We start from the raw sequence: 20,802 nt of genomic DNA on the forward strand, positions 1-20,802 counted from the left end.
GTTTACATCTCTGGTAGTTTCTGTCATTTCTGTATCAAAGGGGAGAACTAATGCAAAATGTATGTGGCCCGTGGCACTGAAGATGGTGCTGCAGCACTGCAGGAGTATGTGCGTGCTAAAAGCTGGAAACATCTGTGTAAACACATGGCTTTTTTCCAAGCATGTAGACAATGTCTTCATAGCCTTGAGATAGATGTCCGAGGCAATATACCTTGCCCCGGGGCCGTGCTGGAATGGCTTTGAACATCTGAAAAACCTTGAGCTTCCAGCAATATCCACTTTCAATATTCCAGCTTGACAGCTGAGCAAAGAAGAATTCAACTTATGGCTTTTATTTGACCCCTGCTCGTTCTTTTGTGAGATCGATCAGACAAGCGCGGAGGGAAAAGCTTTTGGAAATGATTAAAAATACAGCCCTCGTGATGTATGGGACTGTAGTGCTCGGCTTTGGCAGATTATTTTCAGCCAGGATGCACAGTCACAACACAAAGCTCCGTGCGCTTTTGTTGTGCTTCCATAATTCTGTTAATAGCCCAAGGTAAAGATTTATCTGCTCCTGTCAATTGAGCTCAGCTTCAGAATAAAGCAGCAAGGTCACTTTTTCCTGGCCGCGCTCACAGGATTAAATTGTCATGTCGCTCTAATAGGCAGCACAGGGAATCATTAGTCCAGCTCAGCTGCCTGACTGATAGGCATTTCAGTCCAGTCATTGGCGTGTGCCGCCACGGGCCAGCTGGTATTGACACTGTGTCAGGAGTGAGAGGGACGCCTTCATCAGCCAGGACACCCTCAGCATTGATTTGACAAGCATCAGTAATGACCCCCTTGTTTTGGTAAAGGATCACTGTTTATCCGAGCTGGCACTCATGCACTCCGAGTGCTGCATCGTCATGGAAACTATTGCCACCAGCCAAGTCCCCAGTAGCTGAACAGTTGGCATCCAAGCCACGAGGAGAACGCGCTTGCTGCTCTCCCATGCTTTCACCTCTGATAAGAAAGCTGAACTTGGAGCGTCCAAGACGACACTCATGCAGCCACTCGACGGACACAAACAATCGCACACCGATCGAAGGGGCGAGGCAGCCATGCTGAAGACAAAACATGAGATTTCATTGGCGTCAATTGAAATGAAACAATTTTGTACAAAGCCGTTTGTTCAACAGAATTTATTCTGTAATTATTGGGTAATGTGATGCCTTAAAACAAAATTGCACATTATCATAGAAACTAAAATGTAATGCTGAATGTGTTGGTTATGCAGGAAGTGGCTAAGAGGAATATTGTACCATGAAAACGCACAAAAAAGAACAACACAGAAATCTTCCTGGGTCCGGTCATGAAGAACAGGGGCTATTTTAAGACTCTTGACCGTGTTGGTGTTGAAATAAACTTAAACACATTCTGACTTGAAGAAACAAAAAAAGAGCAGACAAACAAGAAGCCTCTTTTCGCAGCAGTGGGTCTTCTGGCGTCCTTCGTTGGCTTCAGCACTGCCTGGCACATCACTGGAACTGAGGGCACGAGAGAGGGGAGCCGGGGAGCCCCAGAACACAGCTCCTTTTTCCATGAAGTACAGAGACAACAGTGCCAAAAATACAACCTTCAATAAACAGGAGCAGTGAATGAGGAGCACAACAAGTCAGGAGGATGGGCGATATCACTGTCAACACTTTGTTTCCATGATAGAGCTGTTTTTGATGTTTGTATTTTCTGAATGAAAGGATTGAGTTGCGGATTGAAGATTGCAGGTAGAGGACCTCCAGAGCAATCCTGTGTCAGGCAGTGCTTTCAGCCAAGGGAGGACTTGATGTTGCCCACTTCGTGCGATTAGTGGCTCTAGACGTGTCATGTGACATGGTCTCAGGCTTCATTGTGGATCCGTCTGAGATGGTGTCAATCGCAAAACAGCTCTATCATCATTGGAAATGGAAAAATAGAGAACTATATTTCTTATGCACACGACTCTTCCAGATTGCAGATACGCGTAAGAGGACTTAACAGAGACATAAAAAAAAGTGACCACGAGAAGGCAAAGAAAGATAAGACTGAGATAAACAAACAAAGATAAGGCTGGAGCCGGGTGTCAGTCAGACACGGGCTGTTAGAACAGTCACAAATGTTGTGAAATAGCTCCAAATGGCAAAGAGAACGCTAGTGCTGCCATTATGGCGGGAATCGCAGCTGGACGTCGACACACATTTCAACAAACTGTACACAATAAACCTGCAACACAAAATATGGGTTTCGAGCATAAAAAGGCAACTTTCATCATTGCACGAGTATTGTAAATATAATAGTCACTTTTAAAACTATTATTTTATCTGTGTGTGTTTTTTCCTCTCCGTGACCGTCATTCTCCAGAACAGAAGCATCCTAGAGTCGGGCCAGCAGCTGATTGTCTTCATATCTGCCGATACAATGTGTTTGCTGTGGAGGTGAGTGGTGAATTCTCCACTGGGTGCAGTTCAGCAGTCGTCCTCTGCCTCTCTGATGGGTGGAATCAATCTGCCAGTGGGTCGAAACTGAGCAGGGTGGCTGAAGGAGAGCCAGTTCACCGTAAGGCTCCTCGTGTGGTCGCGCTCAGGTTCATCTGTACACTGCGTCTTTTCTGTCAAGGAAAGGAAACACATCTGAAATGTCGCAAAAACGCCACCCCATTTTTTTAGAATTGAGCTTTGAAACGATGACTCTCAGATACCAATCTTGTGAATTTCCTGACTTGGAACTTTTGTTTGTGAGCGTAGATGTTTGTTTCCTCCAATAACCTACATTTACTACACCTCAGCAAGGCGATCAATCAACATAAAAAACAAAACAAAAACAGACACGCCCTTGTTTTTCACCCTCAAAAGAAGCATGTTTGGTGTACTTTCTCCAACTGAACACCACATGGGAAATGAATCTCCTGTAGAATACAGCAAGTTTTAGGAGGTCACTCAAGGCTGCATGTGAGGTCAGCACTTTTAACAACATTTTGAAGTGTTCTCCTGCACCTATTTAACCAGTTTGCATCTACATTAATCACCAAAAAGCTCACAATTGCACTGAAGGAATGAGGTTCCATGAAAAACAGCCCTGTCCTTTGTCAGGAAGGGGTTTGGCCACTCCCTGCGGTCCTGCTACCAAAAATGATGAACTTGCACAAACTCATTCTCAAACAAACAAAATGAAATCTTAAATAAAGGGAGAACACTAATGGTGAAGTTAATGATAATTGTTTTTTGAAAGAGTTATTTATTAGGACAGTACAGAGCAATGGATCTTAATGCTGTTTATGACGTCATCATGATCGGCCCATCAAATGACAAATGTACGCCAGTTTATTTTATTCTATTTATTATCCTTTTTTAATAAGATGCAATTTATATTCATGCATGATGAGTAACTAGGGCTGCACCCATCGATCGGCCGGCCGATTTATCAGGGCCGATACGGGGACATCATGATCGGACGATGAAATGACAAATATATGACAATATTTATTTTATTTTTTATTTTCTTAATGATGCTATTTACATTCGTACATTTGCAACGATCTGTTGATAAAGGTAACTCACTTTCCTTCACTTCACTTTCCCTTGAATTCTTTCATGACGTATTTTCTTTATTTGTCACATTGGCAGATAAAGACTTTTGATATGCAGCTACAAGAGAAGATTCCATGCAACGTGATGGATTCTGGGTAATATGGAGCAGTATAATGTACATATGTATATGATTTGTAGACCATGCTAATCCGGGCCAGGAGCAAGAATGAAGTGTGAAGTCCCACACACTCCACTCTTGGACGTGAGTGCATGATTAACCATCATGCACTCACGTCCTGAGTGCATGAGGTATGAGAGAACTGTCCACTATCATACCTAGGGTCATACCTCAGCTGACCCTAGTCATCTTTGCAAAAATAAAAGAAAACACCCACTTATGAGGGGCTTGTTAAAATCACTGTATTTTATGCTGGTATATGGAAACAAAATTCTATAGATTTTTTTCTTTGTAATTATGTATTGGTTGATGTTGGTGTCGTGACGCTTTAATGATCTGAGGAGAAACCTACTTCTGTTTGTCCCGCGGGTCCCTGCTCTTTATTCGGTTGGTGCGGTTGGTAGCAGGGATGGAGAGGACAGACGAGCTCTTTTTGCTGGAAGAGTGGGAAGAATGGGAGGAGTGGGAGAGGCTGGTTCGAGACTGGCCAGCGTTGTGGTCAAACTGCATCAGGCAAAATATCAGGTCCGATGGCACCAGCTCAAATGCGTATGGCGGGTTGGTAATGACGTACCTGAGGAGAGGAACACATCAGGTCAGCTGATGTCACGTCACACTTGGTTGTACAAGTTACCGTTTGGTACACTGGCTCTGGGTGTTTAGGTGAGCGTCTCTCAGGCGATAGATGCCAAAGCACAGCATGTTGTATGTTTTCAGGGCTTTGCAGAACAGGTCACCGTAGCAACCGCCATCCTACAAACACAACATCACCCATTAAAATGTTTACTGCTTCCGGGATTCAGCATGACTCTGTAAAATAATGTACATTTCAATGGGAATATTTGCTCAAGATTCAACTTACGTACTTACTTCCTTAAAATGCCCCATGTCTAATGACTACTACACAAATATCACCTGGTGAAATCTCATTAAACTAAAACTCGTGACTTTCAAAATAGGCTTAACATCAGGGGTAGAAATAAATGTCAACATGTAGCTCCCTCCTGCTGGCCACCTGCGGTGGATGTCCAAATAATGAATTGTCAGTGTATCAGTGTGGCAGTGTTTTGTATGGTCCTGGGCAGCAAGTGAGGGTGGCGGCCGGAGCGATACAGCAGAGTGAGAAGAAGAGCTCAACATAAAGGATGCAACCTATATCTGCCAAGTGAGTAGCACCAAGTAGAGGCCTTTTTAATGTTAGTCTCTTTACTTGACATGACAAATACCAGAAGTCTATTTAGTATCAACAAAATATTTGACTTGCAAACTAGTCCATATACACCATAGTGCATGAACTCATTGTACATCTAGATCAGCATTCATATAACCTGTCTATTTCTTTCCCTTTGAAAAACAGATGGCAGGCAAAGGTTTAAGCTAGTTCAAATTCTGCATTGGTATTATGGTTATTAGTAATAAAACAAAAAAATATCATGATCTTAGCGCTAGTATTACATAAAGATTACATAATACGTACATGAACTGGCAACAGTTTGTAGAAATAGTCGCTAACTTATCGACAGAAGGCTAACATCTCCAGAATATTTGTGACAGACTGCAATACTGCTCTTAAGGGAAGAACCTTGGCTCTCTTGTGCCTCAGCTATGGTTTTCAATGCAACACACCAAGAGAGTCATCTGCTTGTTACAGAAAACCAAAGTGGAAGGTGACAAGATCTATCTCTTACCCCGAGGTCGGCGAAGGGTCCGTCGTACAAGGCCAGCTGTGCCACACGACACCTGTCCCTGTTAGCTAGGGTCTGTGGAGTGCTGTAGCCCCCCCGTAGTGCGTTCTCCTCAGCCAGCAGCCCCTCCAGCTCCGGCGTGGCTCCACCCGTTACCAGCGTCCGGATCAAGGTGAGGATATTATCATTGAAGTATGTCTGCAGGAGAGAGGGAGAGAGGAGACAAGCTGAATCTTTACCAAGTCAACTGACGCTTGTCAAAGTGGCGGCCCAACGGTGCTATCTGAGCCCACTCTGTCGCGTCACATCATCCTGTTGTCTGAGTGAAACGACAAGACAATCCAATTACTGCAGTGAACTCTCACTTCCATCACGCAGAGACTGTCCACACTTGGGCTCCGGAGCCTCCGGACGCTGCAGGGAGAGGAGCAGGGTTATTGACGCACATGTGACAATACACTGTGATTTCTGATTCCAAACTATCATCATGTTGATTTAAGGATTGGAATTTCCCTGTTCCTTCCCCTGCAGTCTCTTGTCTCCATCGAGCAGTTCACCACTGTGACGTTTCCCTCAGCAGCTGACAGCACTATTGACTCTGATGACGGACGAGAGCTGTCCATTACGTGGCATTACCTCTGTCTAAACTGGAGTGCACTTGAAGGCAGCTTTGTTCTTACCTCACTCAAAGTGAAAGGCAGACAAATGAAGCCATCATAGCGAGCACAACTTCTTTCTTGTCATCTATATTCTGTGTAATAGGGGAAGAAAACATCGGAGAGCAGAGGAACTCGGCTATACGTCCTGGCATGAAGGCCCAATCTGTGTGGCAGCTGGAGATAACTGTTGGCTTTGATTTGTCTTCGTGCACGGATGTCCATCAAAAGCCCTTCAAATCCGGAAAAGAGTTAAGACAGCAAAATCAATAGTGACTTACAGCGCTCATTAAAGAATCCAACACGCTGACGGCGAACGCAGTCCCACAGGCAAACGGCTGAGTCAGGTAGAGCTCTGTGTCGGGATCGTCGTCGTCATCTTGGTCCAGGAACTGAACGTTGGAGTCGTTCACTGCAGGAGTAAAACAGTCTTTACACTCTACCTAGGTTGCAAGCTGAATTGAGAACACGCTCGAGATGAAAGGGAAAGCGAGGTAAAGCTGCAGATATGGACTGTACAGTGAGAGAGCCGTGCAGCTGCTGCCTCACACCTGTTCACTCCCGAACAGCAGCAGTCAGCTTCATGTTTGCAGACCGCTCTACATTCCATATCCGGCCAGTTCATGCACGCTCGTGACACCATGCACATTGTCTGAGACCCAGGCCTTAGTCCACAGTCCGTCTAGGTCAACGTCCAGAATAGCAATATGCCACTGTTTGTCTTGTGTATCCAAGACAGAACCTCCAATTACTCATACAAGCATGTCAAAACAAGTGGAAGTATCTCAGTGCTCCAGAAGCTTCTTTGAAGACAATTCTGGTGGAACAAACCCACATGCAGTAGCTGGGGGAAAGTAATGATGTACGATTTAGTTGGAGAAGTTTTCTTCTCGGCAGACAGATTTAAATGTCAGTCTTATCAACTGGGCACAGATGAAAAAGAGAGCGGACAACAGAATGCGATCCGACAGTAGATGCTAAGAAAACAGCCACAAGGACTTGCAAGGCACCAAACGCCTTGCAATCCTTTAAAAAACAGAAAAGTTAAGAGTTTCAGATAAGCAGCCAAAACAAGACAGGGAATATCAACCAAACCAAAGTGTACAATGTGCTCAAAGTGATGCCATGGGAATGGACCGCGTCTCTTGTGCACAGAGAAGAAATCAAAAGAAAGCTGATGTGGAGGCAGCTGCAGCCGAGAACGGTGCCACATCTTACCCAGTTCAGTTATCATTTGTATGCTGGTCCCACTGCTTTTATCCTGACTGAATGAAATCACAGGCACTTTCTTGCCTGGCTTTGCTAATGGTGCTAGACATGTGTGAGGGAAAAAACAGTTACTGGAGCATGTCATCCAGGCAGAGAACACAAAACCCACACAACAGTTCTCGGGTTAGCCCATACAAAAACAAAAGCAAGCCAGTGAGTTCAAGCTAAAAAACAAAAGGGATTCAAGAGAGCCAGCAACGTTTTACATCTTTCAAAGGTACAAAACAACGTGTTAATTTCGGCGCTACTTTTGATGAAAATAATTCTGAACGTGCCTTAGTAGCAGGGAATACAAATGAATTCCACAGTGAGCAATCTGACCATTCAAGCTTGACAGCTATTTGGCGGACAGATATTGCATCTTTATTCAGCATATTTCAACTGTAAACAGTGCATTAGTGTGCGCATAACATGAAGGATGACAGTAGTTACGTGTATGTTGCTGAAATGCATATACATCTTTTCTGTTGTTTACTGTTACAAATGGCACTATTCATGCTGCATTAATGCTTGTTATTTATGAATGCACAACTTCACCAAGTGCGTTTTGAGATACCCGTATGCTACTATAAATTGTGAAAGCAAAACACATTTCTGAAGTTTGAATAGTGAAAGTTTCAAACATTGAGGTAGCACAAGGCTTCAGGTAAACTTGTGGTGTGCTCTTGTGCTCACACATCCCCTACAGTGAGTTGAGGGACAAGCAAACTCACCAAGTTCTGTGATGATGGGAATATTGGCGCCGGTCGTCACAGAGGTCTGTCGGACCAACCCATGCACTGGGCTGTTCTCAGGTGAAGATCTATCCATCCCGGGTGGTGTGAAGCCTAAATGGTCACCAACACGACAGGGAGCACATCAGCTAATGCAAAATTCAGAAGATCAATCAGCAGAGCTTTTCATCCCTTCCCAGCGCATGGTTGACCATTAAACTGCTGAGTGTGACGTTAGCTGGTGCTTGACAAGGTCCAATATTGGACCATTTATAATAGATGTGACATACTGCTCATTTTGTTTTCCTTCGTTTGCGTGCAGACGGAGACAGAAACCTTTTACAGACGCGGGGGAAAGACACGAAGGATATGGAGCCATGAAATAGAAAATAAGTGACGCAAGATTGAATTCAAATTGACTTGACATTCCTTGCTTTCCTCAGACTGACAGGTAAGCACATTAAACAATGCTGCATGTATTATACATAGGCCATGTTTTGACATCCATCACTTACTGCTGACTCAGGCAAATGCGAGGTCATACATGTATTAGAGGGATAATGAAATTGGCAGCCAGTTTTTCCCCTTTCCTGCGAGGTCACAAAGGTGCCTAAAAGGATTTGTCACAGCGCCAGAGAATGGACATTATTGACGACTGCTCATGGTGTTAACATTTAACATCCATGCTAATGATTAAGAAAAAAAAAGAAATAAAGAAAAAGACATAGTCCCCTAAACTTATTTGTAATACTCATTCCCTAGTCACTTTTTGATAGGGCTTGTCGACCTGCACATAAATATGGCATATATAACATATGTACACTGTTAGTACGTGCACACTATATTTCAGAAGGTTTAATCATCAAATATATTTTGCAGTTCCATCAACAGTATATTATCTGTGGGCAGCAGTTGTTTAGATTGTAGTTAAAACGTACATTTAAATCTATGGGGTCAGTATTTGCAAGCCCCGTTAATAAGCTCCACCTCCGTTGGTTTCAAGACTAAAAGCAATAAAGCCATCTTTACACCACAGATTCAAATGAAGCATTTTTCATTCTAGCCAAACATTTCCTTCCATAAATTCCAGGTGCAGCCATGGTCCCGTTGTCAGGCATGTTGCCACCAATAAGGGTTAGAGAGGGAACCAGTTGCTACAGTAACCTGAGGAATCGTCAGCTGGGGTTAGTGTCACGCGCACTGACACCAGGTCAGCCGGCTGGCACCCAGTGAAGAATATTGTGAGTGCCAGGGCCCCGTCGCTCCTGGCCGGTGCACTCAACTATGATACGCTGCTCCTTACCTTGGGAATTAGCCTGCAAGACACCAATGCTATCGTCAAACAGCATGGACTTGATGTTGAGCGACGCCAGGATGCATTCTTTGTCCTGCAGTGACGCGTCGTCAATGTTATTCTGATTGGCTGACAGGATGACACACATGTCACAGAGGTTGATGTTGACAGCCCTCAAATCGGCCCGACTCAGCGGTGTACCCTTTGTGAGAGAGGAGGGGAAAGAATCGTGTGTTACCTTTACGGGAATCTAAAAGCTCAGTGAAGACGTGTTTCAATTTGGTGCTTCCATCTATTTGGTGTAACAAACAAATATTGCAGTCATAGAAACATATAAAAACAAATAAAAAGTTGAGGTATCTTAAGGGGAAAAAAGAATAAATAAAATGATTCAATTGTTATGTTGCGTGGTTCTGTGTTCCTGGTTCAAACAAGTAAAATAAAACACAAATGGTATTTGAGCTTCTCCCTTAAGTGAAACCAAATGCATTGAGATTATATTCAGCATATATCAAAAGTAAGATTCCTTATCTAAAGAAAGACATGTTTATACGTATAACTATGAATGAACACTAGTCTTGCATTGAAGAGTACATTTTGTCTATGTATGTCCAAGTCTACAATTCATATTAAAACAAAAAAAAAAATGAAATGACTTATATGCTCATTCAACTGTGTAACAACCCAGTTTTCAGTCTACAATAATGGCAATGAATGCAAACTTTTTCAGCAAAGCACTGGACAACACAATCAGAGCTCTATGGTGCTGCTGGTGGGCACCAACCAAACCTACATTATTCACGCAGCTGATAAATATTTGAGGGCAAATCAGTCATGTCTCCACACTTACCGGCAGAATGGAGACTTTTGGGAAATTGTGAAGGGTCTCCCACTCGCGCTTTATATACTCAAGTGATCCGACAAAGACAATGTGCTTCAGCTCGTGGTAGTGGAAGTTGCTGGCTCTCAAGGGCATGACGAAGTTGCGAAGTCCAATCAAGGCAGACTTGACGTCACCAAATATGCAGACAACCACGTGTCCGCTCAGAACTGTCATGGCTGCCTCGCTGCGAGTCTGGAAGGAGTGAATAAAGATTGATGGTTTTAGTGCTCTCTCAGTAAAAGACGCCGCCGATGATGGAGTGTGCGAAACAGGAAGTGCAGACCCTCGTATGGCAAATGACTTGTCGAACACCTCATTACTAAGTGTTTAAGTGCCCTGTCAACTTGTGATGGCGCACTGTGACACTACACATCTGTCACCATGGAGACGAGAGGCGTGGCAGACAAATGACAAGCGCAGACTCACCAGGACGACCTTCTCGATGTCCTTGGACGGGCACCAGTGGAACATCCCGGTGGAGTCATACTTCTTTACGTTTTCATCCATACTTTCAATCTGCTCGCTCCCTGGTACGAGCAGCGGGTCATGCCTAAACAAAGTAGAGGAGCTGAGCATGAATGCAGGGACAAATTCAACAAAACATATATATATCCAACACTGCAGATGAGGAATCAGTCGCAGGCCAGTGACCATGTTAGCAAGAACACAGTCGCTTGTTCACAAGCTTGTTCACATAGTGGGACTAGTGAGAGCCACCTGATCGCACACCAGCATCAATCTATTTTGGAATTTGAAGCCTGGTATTTGGATGACAGAAAAAAGGAAATGGGATTTAAGTTTTAAACTACTTTATTTAGATTAATAGAACAAAATGAGTGATATTATTAAGTACCACCAAACAATGAGCGCAACACTTAACTGTATGACTTAATGATAATCATCATAATCATAATAATCATCATTGGAAGTGTTACAATTACATTAAATACAATACATTTAAAATTATTATTAATATTATTTTTATCAGTAATCTGGCTTTTTGAGGATGGCGGTGAATAACCTGAACAAGAGTAGGAATAATGAAATTCAATTTGAAGCCCAGGAGAACATGCACACAATGAAAAATCTCTGCAATATTTGTCTCAAGTTTAATAGAAATAATAGAAACGTGTGATGTGACAGTCTTGACTTGGGCATCTGAACGTAGTACTGAAATACAGTAGTGACAGAATTTACATGCATATTTTGCAACCTTTAGAATACAAAATAAAAGCATAGCACTGCAACAATATATTTGTAAGAAAATTGAGTCAATTTCTTGGTGAACGACGTACAAATGAGCCCTATAAAAGGTGGCTGGATTAAAAGCCCCTTAGGTGCCAACTGCTAATCTACGGCACTATTATTCGGGTATATTGAATCACTTCATCAGTGTGGATGTGAAAATCCAAATGGCTCCACAGACCGCCCCCAAAAGTTACCTTCCCTCTCCCGTCTCCGCTCGCTGCTGTCAGAGGCCATCTGCAGAAATGCCAAGCAGACTGCCATGTCATCAAGCGGTGTGACATCAGCAGCGGCAGCCGAGCGGAAAGACATGGCGGCAGCATGCGGCGTTGACTGGCATGAGCACGGAGATGCAATTACGCCCTCTCACTGCATATAGCTTTTGACGTAGCGTGGTGCGTGGTAAAAGCTTTAACAGGCCAGACTTTAAATATTTCAGCAATTTGCCCAATCACATTTGCGGTAGAAAAACTGAGGCCATCAATGTTTAAAACGGAGCATCAGGACGACGTTCACTAATTTGACTGAGAGCTGCTGGGAGCCTCATTCCACCCGCCCACCACTGACCGCAAAAGTGCTCCCAACATGGATACCTGTGCTTCCTGCCTTGTTCCACTTTCACTGATATGTGCATGAAACACACATGGTTTTAAGTACGTATCGGCCTGTGGCACGTATCAATACTAACATCCACGACTCAAGTAATGTGAATGTTTGTATGAAAGATGCACACAGACAAATATCTGGACAGACTCAATGTAATTCCTGGCACTAAACCTGAATTCCAATCGATGAATCAGTAAAAAGTGACCAGGAAGGACGAGAGCAGAAACAAGGGACAGCCCAGGTAGAGACCAGACCAGACTGTTTGGAGGCGTGGTCCAGAGTGACAGTTGGATGAATCATATCAGAAATGTTCACACCAGTTAATAGATGAAGAAGATGACAACATTGAGGTTCATGGACATGGTGAAGGAGGACAGCAGGTGTGACTAAGGAGGATGCTCAAGATGGTCTAGCAAATGGGAAATCCTAAAGCAGAAGTAGAGGAAGACAGAGCGCTTAGGGAAGACAAAAGGCAAAGGTTGTGATCAGTATGGGGCAGAAAGACCATCATACTTCAGAGACTTTGATAGTTTGAGTCACATCTAGTCATCGCTAAATGAAAACAGACAACCCTGATGTTTGTTCAATGTGTCTCTTCAGTTTCAACTTTTACCCATTACAGAGGTTCAACCCTCACAAGAACAAAAGGTGGATGGTCAATACGGTGTGGCATTGCACACCTGCAGAACTTCAGCGTCGCTCCGTAAACCGTATCTGACAGAGTTGTACTTGACGTGAAGACGTCACTGTCTGAAACAAAGACAGCAGCCTTCTGTCTCCGCTCAAAAGCTCTTAAATACTTCAGGCCTCCTCCCCAAAGAAGAGCATCTCTTCATAATCCATGCGAGCACTTTGGAAAAATGCAGCCTTAAGTAACATCTTAAGAATGCATGAAAGCATCAGCTGCGACTACCATCCCTCAGGCTGCACAAGACTCCAGCCAAAAAGGCTTGCCTTTGGGCTTGCATACCCCCGAGGCGAGACCTGGAAGTCCTTTCAAGAGCAACAGCGGTAGAATATAATGTTGCTTCACTCTCGTCCTTCTGTCAAAGCAACACTGAGGTGAGTGAGCACATCCATTGCACAGCATATTAAGAAGGTGAAAATACTGAAAGGATTGCAACAATTCAACAGGAGAAGTGTCAGTTTTACCGGAGGAAAATTGTTGTTGTGTCTTAAACTACTGTGAGTGTGACTCGTACTTCCCACCACTACAGTATCTGTTGAAACAACTTGGACATGAATAATGGATTTCCACATACAACATAACAACTAGTCAGCCTTAGATGCACTCTGGTTCAACCAAACAAATGACAATGATTTGGAAGGAGGATTAAAGTGGATAAGGACTGTGATGCATTCTTGTCAGTACAAGAATGATAATGATAAATGAATTGTAATGATATACATCTACATTCTCATCTCTTGAATGCAAAACATGAGATGGAATGATCGGCAAGTATCAAGTACATGTATGGTTCAGTCTATGGTATCAAGTGCATCAAAGAACTTACACTGACTACATGTGCTCCAAATGCAAATGTGACTGTGATTCCTACTATCTATTGAACTTCCAACAGGAACTGACAAAGCTAGCTAAAAACTAGATCCGGTTTAGTTCTTGAGAAAAGGGACATCAATAATATCGAGCTGCTGTTTCTCAACTCCTCCCCTGATCTGAGGTTTTGTTTGCTGCCTGAAAGATGGATAGACAAATAGAGTGGGAGCCGTTAGTGGTTTTACACCTCAGCTTAATATTTCATCAGAAGTCAAATGTTTCAGCAGTCACTCAGTGGAGAGGCTGTCACTTCAGTTTGTCCTTGTGGAGATGACTGGTGAGCCAGAGCTCTGCCAGCAAAGCTATCGCTCACTGTCAGCCACAACAGCCTGTCACTCACCCTCACCGCGGAGTCCGTCTGCGACTTGATGGCAGACATGACGTGTGTCATGGAGCATCCCCACATGACTGAACACGTTGTGACATCCTGCAACCAACTGCACCTCATCAAGGTGTGTTTCACAATCATTTTAATTCCAGTGAAGCTGCTATCGCCACAGTGAGTTACTTGGAAAAGAGCTGCATCAATTTGCTGGACTGTCAGCCATTAGAGTGACAACATAAAATAAAGAAGTTCATTTTGGTAACATTTTACTCAGTTGTTTCACTGTATTTTCAAGATGACGTTTGAATCCCCAAAGTACTGAAATAACTCACCTTCTTCTCTACCAATAAACATGCACACGTTCAGCATGCACTGTTGGACATGAGGTCTCACCTGTTAGAATTCTCTTAGGTTGGCTGCCCTGCCTAAACTGAACTCTGGGTCACGAGAAAAAATGGCTGAAATACGTTTTGTACACAACAGAAGAATCCAGAATCAAGTGTATTTTTGTTCCACAAACCAGAGAGACACCTATGTAAGGAAGGCACCAAGAGCGCTGCCCACAGCACGGTGCAGTTCGCTGCACGGCACACAGCGCTTGAGAATGCAAGCAAAATAGCTTAGCAGGGATCAAAATGCATGTGGTTCCAGTCATGTGGCATCTGGTTGGACAAATGAAGAGACGGACCAGGTGAGGCCAGCTGCAGATTGGAGAGAGATTTACTTCACATGATTAAAAACTATTTTATAACTATTGAATTAAAAAAATATATAACAAGCTACTGTATTTATAACAGTTGAATTACTGGTTAAAATAACACAGACACTTCATTTCACTTCACACTTCATTTTGGCATCGTGTCGTCAGCGTTGACTTTCAACAAGGAAAAGGAAAAGTTTTTTGGATTGACAGTGGCTTCCACAACGGATCACGAGACTACGAAAGAGGGAGCTGCAGAAATGCTCCTCGCTGGCTCACTAAAAGGTAAATCCAGTAGTGTGGATGTTATTTGGAATACATAATCCCATCCAACCTGACAAAGGCTCTTGCTCTTCAACATCCCGAGCCAATCTGTTGTTCATTACTTATTTACAAAGGCCTGGAGGCCACGGGCCCTGTAAAAACACATTTGATACAGTACACACCCAGATGTTCCTCTCCCCGCTTGTTATCCCTAAGGCTACCTGCAGTCAATCCCTCTGTGGTGGCCAGACCCCCAAGTACACAAGAAAGCATCCACCTGCGTAGGACGTGTTATCTTGGCGCACAGACAGATCGCCTCTGCAGGCTTGATATGTAGCTCACGGCTATTGTGTTAGAAGTCCTCAGATTGGGAGCCCAAGAGTGCAAAATCACCCGGAGCGAGTGGACCTGGAGCTTTGAACCCATTCAAACATTCACCTGAAGAACATTGGCCACTGATCAAAAGATGGCGATATGCACAACACGCCACGAGGTCGACTCATCGATACCGCTGGACCAGATCAAGTGGAATTGTTGATGAAATGTCTTGTTTATTGAACTTGACACTTCAATTCACTTATATCCACAGAATTTTCCAGCGAACGTACATCAGCCTACTGGAGTCTACCAGTGGCCTGACGCAGTCAGAACTTAACAACGCTGACTATTACTATTATCGTCCCAGTAATGGCTCCCGTTATGAGTCACCGTGTTATCTCCAGTCAAAATCAATAAGCGGCAGGGTAATTTCACAGGACAAGATAAAAGCAAGGTAGCATTTGACTTCGCTCTCCATTGTGATGCTCCATATTATCTGTGGTCTTACGTGCTGAGCCCAGCGCACAGGGATCCGACAAAAGCTGAATAGCCTTGGGCTATCTGTGCTGCGGAACCTCTTCTGTGACTGTCTGCTATTGTCATTAGTGCCAGGCCTGTTTAAGAGCCACAGTCTCTGGGTGTCACTTCAACCCCCGTGACAGCCAGCTCCTCCCGCTCACTTCTTCCAGAGCGATGTGCAAAAGAAGAGCGTCAACTTCAGACGAAACAAGACCCCCTACTGAGGACATGATAAAACCCTAAACTGTTTCATATGAATAAATAATTGAGGATCATTTCAAGGCCGACAGAGAAAACTTCCATAATTGTGTTGTTTTCCTTCATATTTATCGGATGTCTCAAACTGACCCACAAAAGGTCCACAGCGGGTGTATATTTTTATTCCTAATAAATCAGGAGAGTACCCACACGCCAGTCAGGTGTCTGAAGAGTGTTGTTTTTCAGACTGGTGCACTTTGTTTCAGCTGACACCCGATTGGTTAACCCATCATTTGTGGATCAGACTCTTGATATACACCGTCTTGGTCCTGTCTTGTGTCTAGACCTCCATACGTCTCGGCGAAAGGGCGAAAAGCCTGTTCATTGATAGAAAGTGCCTAAGAATCCTTCATGTGAAGCTTCATTACAACGTCACAATTCGTCGCGGGAGCATCCCGGACACTTGTGCGGGCAGAAACATTTGGTACCTACACTGGTACATTTTCATTCACAAGAAGTGATGCCATACCTGAGTATTTTTGGTGAGGAGTTCGGGGAGTTTCTCATGCCACCGTTTCGTTGCTTTTTCTTCGGTGATGACGCAGTCTGTTCTTCTTCAACTGCAACACAGGAAGCACACTATTACTACAGTCATGACATTAGAGAAACATCCTGAATCCACTCACATTAGAACACAGAGTTGAGTGATGTAATAGCTGCAAGTCAAATTGCCAATTACCTTTTATTGGTATAAGTAACATGCCATCATCATACATCACATTAACCTTTTTTTTTTTTTACTTAAACACTTGGTTATGCTGCATTCGCGCTCAGAGAGTAGCATTTCTGCATCAGCAGCTCACATTCTCATGTAATTCAGCAACATCAGGTGTGATGAAATCAAATTCTAAAGTGGATCCAGTCCAGTTATGTTTGTGCTCCAGCCAGAGTGATGTCTAGTCCTCCCTGGCGCCTCTACGACATCGTATTCATGGGGCAGGGACATTTTCAGTACGTTAAACTAAACATTAAAAATGCTGCTATCTATGTGATTTTACATGTTTTTTTTTGCAGTTTTTTGCAATAACACACCTGGCTTTAAATGAATCAAGCTGCTGGGCTCAGTGGTTCTGTTTCGAAACACGGCCGCCACAAGATCACGCTCCTCTGAAGTTGTTCTCAATGCTGCTAGCATGTCTCGGAGCGACACCATGGCAGAGGGAGAACAGGGAGATTCCAGGGGAAGCGGCATATTGGCCCTTTACATCTCGCTGGGCCTCTTTAATATTTAATGCTTCACAGCTGACAGCTGCACACACCAGGTCATTAGTAAGGAATACTACACATGCAACCACGCCAGCCTGGCAAGCACATGCATCAGTAGTGGTGTTGAGCGCCAAGCACGCCTGCGCCAGGACAGGGTCGCCCTTACAGTGTACGTGACCGCCATTGCTGGAGTGACTGGGGTGGTATCTGTACTTCATTGGCAGGCTGCCAGCTCGGAGTAGATGGCTGGATTCCTCGGACATCCCGGGCTGTCCTCCCACCTGCATGAGCTCTCTGGGGACCATGAGGCTGCAGCTAGCAGCAGGAGGCTCAGCAGGAGGGAGCAGACTCCCTTTGCGGTTGTTGACCAGCTGGACGGTCAGTGTGGTGGCTCCAGCACGGGGCGCCCTGCACACCTCACCAGGTGACATGGACCTTGCTGACTCACAGTGGTGGCGAGAGCTGTTGCTCACTGCTAAATGGAGACGACTCAGAATAAGAGCTCTTTGGATGGAGAAAAGGCCAGGCAGGCAGGAAGCTGGGTCAGAACCTCTACACCTTACACACTTTGAAGAAACACACATTCCTGCCTTTCATTGTCACTTGTTTCCAGCAACATATACTGAAGGAAGCACGACAACTTTTTAACAGCACTTTAGAACTTGTACTTCACCATTATTCATTCCTACAGAATGAATGATTTTCAATCACATTAAATTAAATTAATAGACCTGTAATAGAGGTGGTGTGGTGTAAATTAAATGCAATTGCAATTCTGAAGGACAAATATGTCGCTTGACAGCTACCTTCTAGTGCCAACACAATCCTTTTTACTACTTTATACATACAAACATTGAATGATATAATGATTTAATGAACCTCTGTTTTGACCCAAATGTTGTAACGTCAGTGACATGAGTCAGATAGTGGCTGAGTGACACTGTGACATGAGTCTTGAACCATTTACTGTTGCCGGCAAGGGAAGTGAATTGTTTGGTGCTCCATCTTCACAGATGTGCAAGTGAACGGTCAACGAAATCTTAAAGTTTTCAGCTCTAAATACGATTGGTTGTTGTGAGCTGGTACTCAGATCATGGACTTACAGTATGTTCCACCGCTTTATATTGAGCAACTTGTCGATACGCTCCATCCACTCACAGATGCTGTTCAGATGTGGCATCCTTTCTACAGGCCTTATTGTGAGTTTTCCAGACAGAATTCACAACCTTTTGGAGGCAGCTCTCTCACACTCCAGCAGTTGCAAAATGTCTGAGCACCCATTCACAGGGCCACAAAAAAAAATAACATAATGAGAATTAAGTTGTAAGTCGACTAGTGATACGGATACTTTAATGGAAGAGATCATTTAACAACTTCACCAGCAGTATGGTTAAAACATTTTGCTCAGGAACAAGGTTCTTTTCAGCACTCTATCATGTTGACAGTTACACACAGACATGGAAGAAATCCTTCACCTTTTAAAATTTGAATTTCACTGTATGCCTTTTGCTTAGAACATTTCTACCATCAATATTTCTAACAGCAATCATCATGGCTCCATTTTTTTTTATCTTGTATGTGATACGGTTGATGATTAATTTGAACCAGCTATTTTTGAGTTTGAATGAAGCAAATCTTCAGTTTCACTTACTTTTATTGAAACAGATGTGACAGATGTATGTAGGTGGAATAGCTTCTATCAGTGTGTGTAGATTTAAAACACTGTTATTCAACTCAAACCGCTAATTCCACCCTCTGAATAATCCACAGGCCTCAATAGCTCCCGGCGGGAAGACGTACAGCAGCTATGGTATGGAGTGATTTAGGTAATGTGCCTTTTAATTTTTCATCAAGACTTGATTCAAAGCGACTTCACAAAAGAACTGCACTGAGCATGTGTGAATAAAACATATTGTGACTCTTATCATAATTAAAACAATACCGCCTATTTTAGGGCGTAATGCTTCCTGGCACATAAACGCTAATAACTGAATAATTAAATCATCTCATTTTTATTAAACACCACTTAACTGTTTGGCAGAGCCACATGTGAAATGTTGGATTTGACATTTACTTTGATATTTATTATCACCATGAATTAGTAAACATGCTTTCAGGTGTCTCTGGCAATTGTTATGCCACAGGAACAAGGAGGTGACAATGTGCATTAGCAGGCAGCGGCTGCAGCACAGTTCTACCTTAGCACAGAGAGGAAAATGTTTGTTGGAAAAGAAGCGATGAAGTACACAAATAAATGTATCTCATCCAGCAGGAGAGCAGAGATGATTATTCCAACTGTCAGCTGTCTACTCGATTATCTTGGCAGCACTGGACCTCCACACTTCATCTGCTTCATGTCAAACACACAGCACACTTGTGTGCTGGCCAAAGTGATCCGATGGATCCGCCACCAATCCTGGTAGACACGGGTCGCTTACGTCCAATTATTATTGTATTATGGGACTATGATCTTTGACCAAAGCACAAAAAGATGAGAGGAACCAGCACAAATAAAATATATTAAACTGTGCGATATTTGAATCTACCACCATTTTTAACAATGCACCAAATGTATCGCATTTGCATTTCGTTGTGGTTCATTAAAATGGTTTACAAACTATTGAGGGTCTTTCTTGAAGGTCCTGCATCTGTACTAGCTGACGCTCTTCCATCCATGTTCATTAAATGCAGCTGTATTTTAAGAAGAAGAAAAAAATAAAGCAATATACCAAAATATAATTTACATCATGAATAAAAGCCCTCCCTTTTCAAGATGAGAAGTGAATGTACTGTTTTTGGTTGAAATTGGGTAAAACCATGTAAAACTATAGAAATAAATAAACAGGTGGAAACAAACAAGGCACAATGGAAGTCATGAGTCACATGTAAGATGACAGAGAGATAAAGAGAGCCAGAGGAAACAAGAGGTCAAGGGAAAAGGAAAAAAAAAGACACAACTTACTTGACTTGATATATCCATTGTAGCTGTTTTTCGCTGAGAAATTAAATACACAAATGGTCAAGACACAGAAGCTGAAACAAACAAACAAATATGACACTTTCATAGCTGAAATATGAATAGTATTTGATTTTTTTCCCTTCAGAGTAGCCTCAATATTTGCTTTAGGATCCTACATGGGGTGAGTACGCCATTTTATTCCCATTAAAAAATGTATATTGGGAAGGAAGTGACAAACAGTGATCATTCTTGTGATAAACTAAACAGTAATTTGATTGGTGTTGACTGAATGCGGTATTACTTTAGTATAAACTCTTCTATATAATGTATTACTAGTACATTCACAATGCTTTTATAAGGCTTTACAGAAGATGTTATGAATGTTAATAATGATCTATGAGGACTTATGACAAGTTTTAAAAAAGATTTTAAAAAAATATGGACTTAATTGAGTTATAAAGACACAAGAAGGCTTGATCATGGACCTTCATATCACTTCTATGAGGCCTTATAAATGCATCACGATGTCTTATGAAGGCATTTATAATGCGTTATGGATGAGACCATCATATAAAGTGCATTTGCAAGATTATTATTACAAGCTTTAGTCAATAAGTGAGTTTTTTTCTAATAACTGTA

The 20,802-nt window shown here is 43.0% G+C and overlaps 1 protein-coding gene across 9 annotated transcripts in view; it reads right to left on the reverse strand.

The window, feature by feature from the left end:
* Positions 1–1,165: 1,165 nt before the first annotated feature.
* The window catches only part of LOC128759469 (calcium-activated potassium channel subunit alpha-1-like), an 85,812-nt gene continuing 66,175 nt past the window's right edge, over positions 1,166–20,802 (reverse strand). For 3 of the 9 annotated variants that reach the window (XM_053866435.1, XM_053866436.1, XM_053866441.1), the window contains 12 exons: positions 20,167–20,199; positions 16,468–16,558; positions 10,632–10,755; positions 10,173–10,397; positions 9,332–9,524; positions 8,029–8,142; positions 7,265–7,357; positions 6,328–6,458; positions 5,394–5,588; positions 4,340–4,458; positions 4,058–4,279; positions 1,166–2,608 (listed from right to left, as the gene is read on the reverse strand). In XM_053866435.1, coding sequence (XP_053722410.1) covers positions 2,587–2,608; positions 4,058–4,279; positions 4,340–4,458; positions 5,394–5,588; positions 6,328–6,458; positions 7,265–7,357; positions 8,029–8,142; positions 9,332–9,524; positions 10,173–10,397; positions 10,632–10,755; positions 16,468–16,558; positions 20,167–20,199 — 1,562 coding nt within the window. In that variant the 3' untranslated portion in view covers positions 1,166–2,586. Of the gene's footprint in view, positions 2,609–4,053; positions 4,280–4,339; positions 4,459–5,393; positions 5,589–6,327; positions 6,459–7,264; positions 7,358–8,028; positions 8,143–9,331; positions 9,525–10,172; positions 10,398–10,631; positions 10,756–16,467; positions 16,559–20,166; positions 20,200–20,802 lie in introns of those variants that run through there. The other 6 variants (XM_053866443.1, XM_053866438.1, XM_053866440.1 and 3 more) reach the window with 4 other exon arrangements.

This window comes from Synchiropus splendidus, chromosome 5 (genome assembly GCF_027744825.2).
Source record: "Synchiropus splendidus isolate RoL2022-P1 chromosome 5, RoL_Sspl_1.0, whole genome shotgun sequence".
Lineage (NCBI taxonomy): Eukaryota > Metazoa > Chordata > Actinopteri > Syngnathiformes > Callionymidae > Synchiropus > Synchiropus splendidus.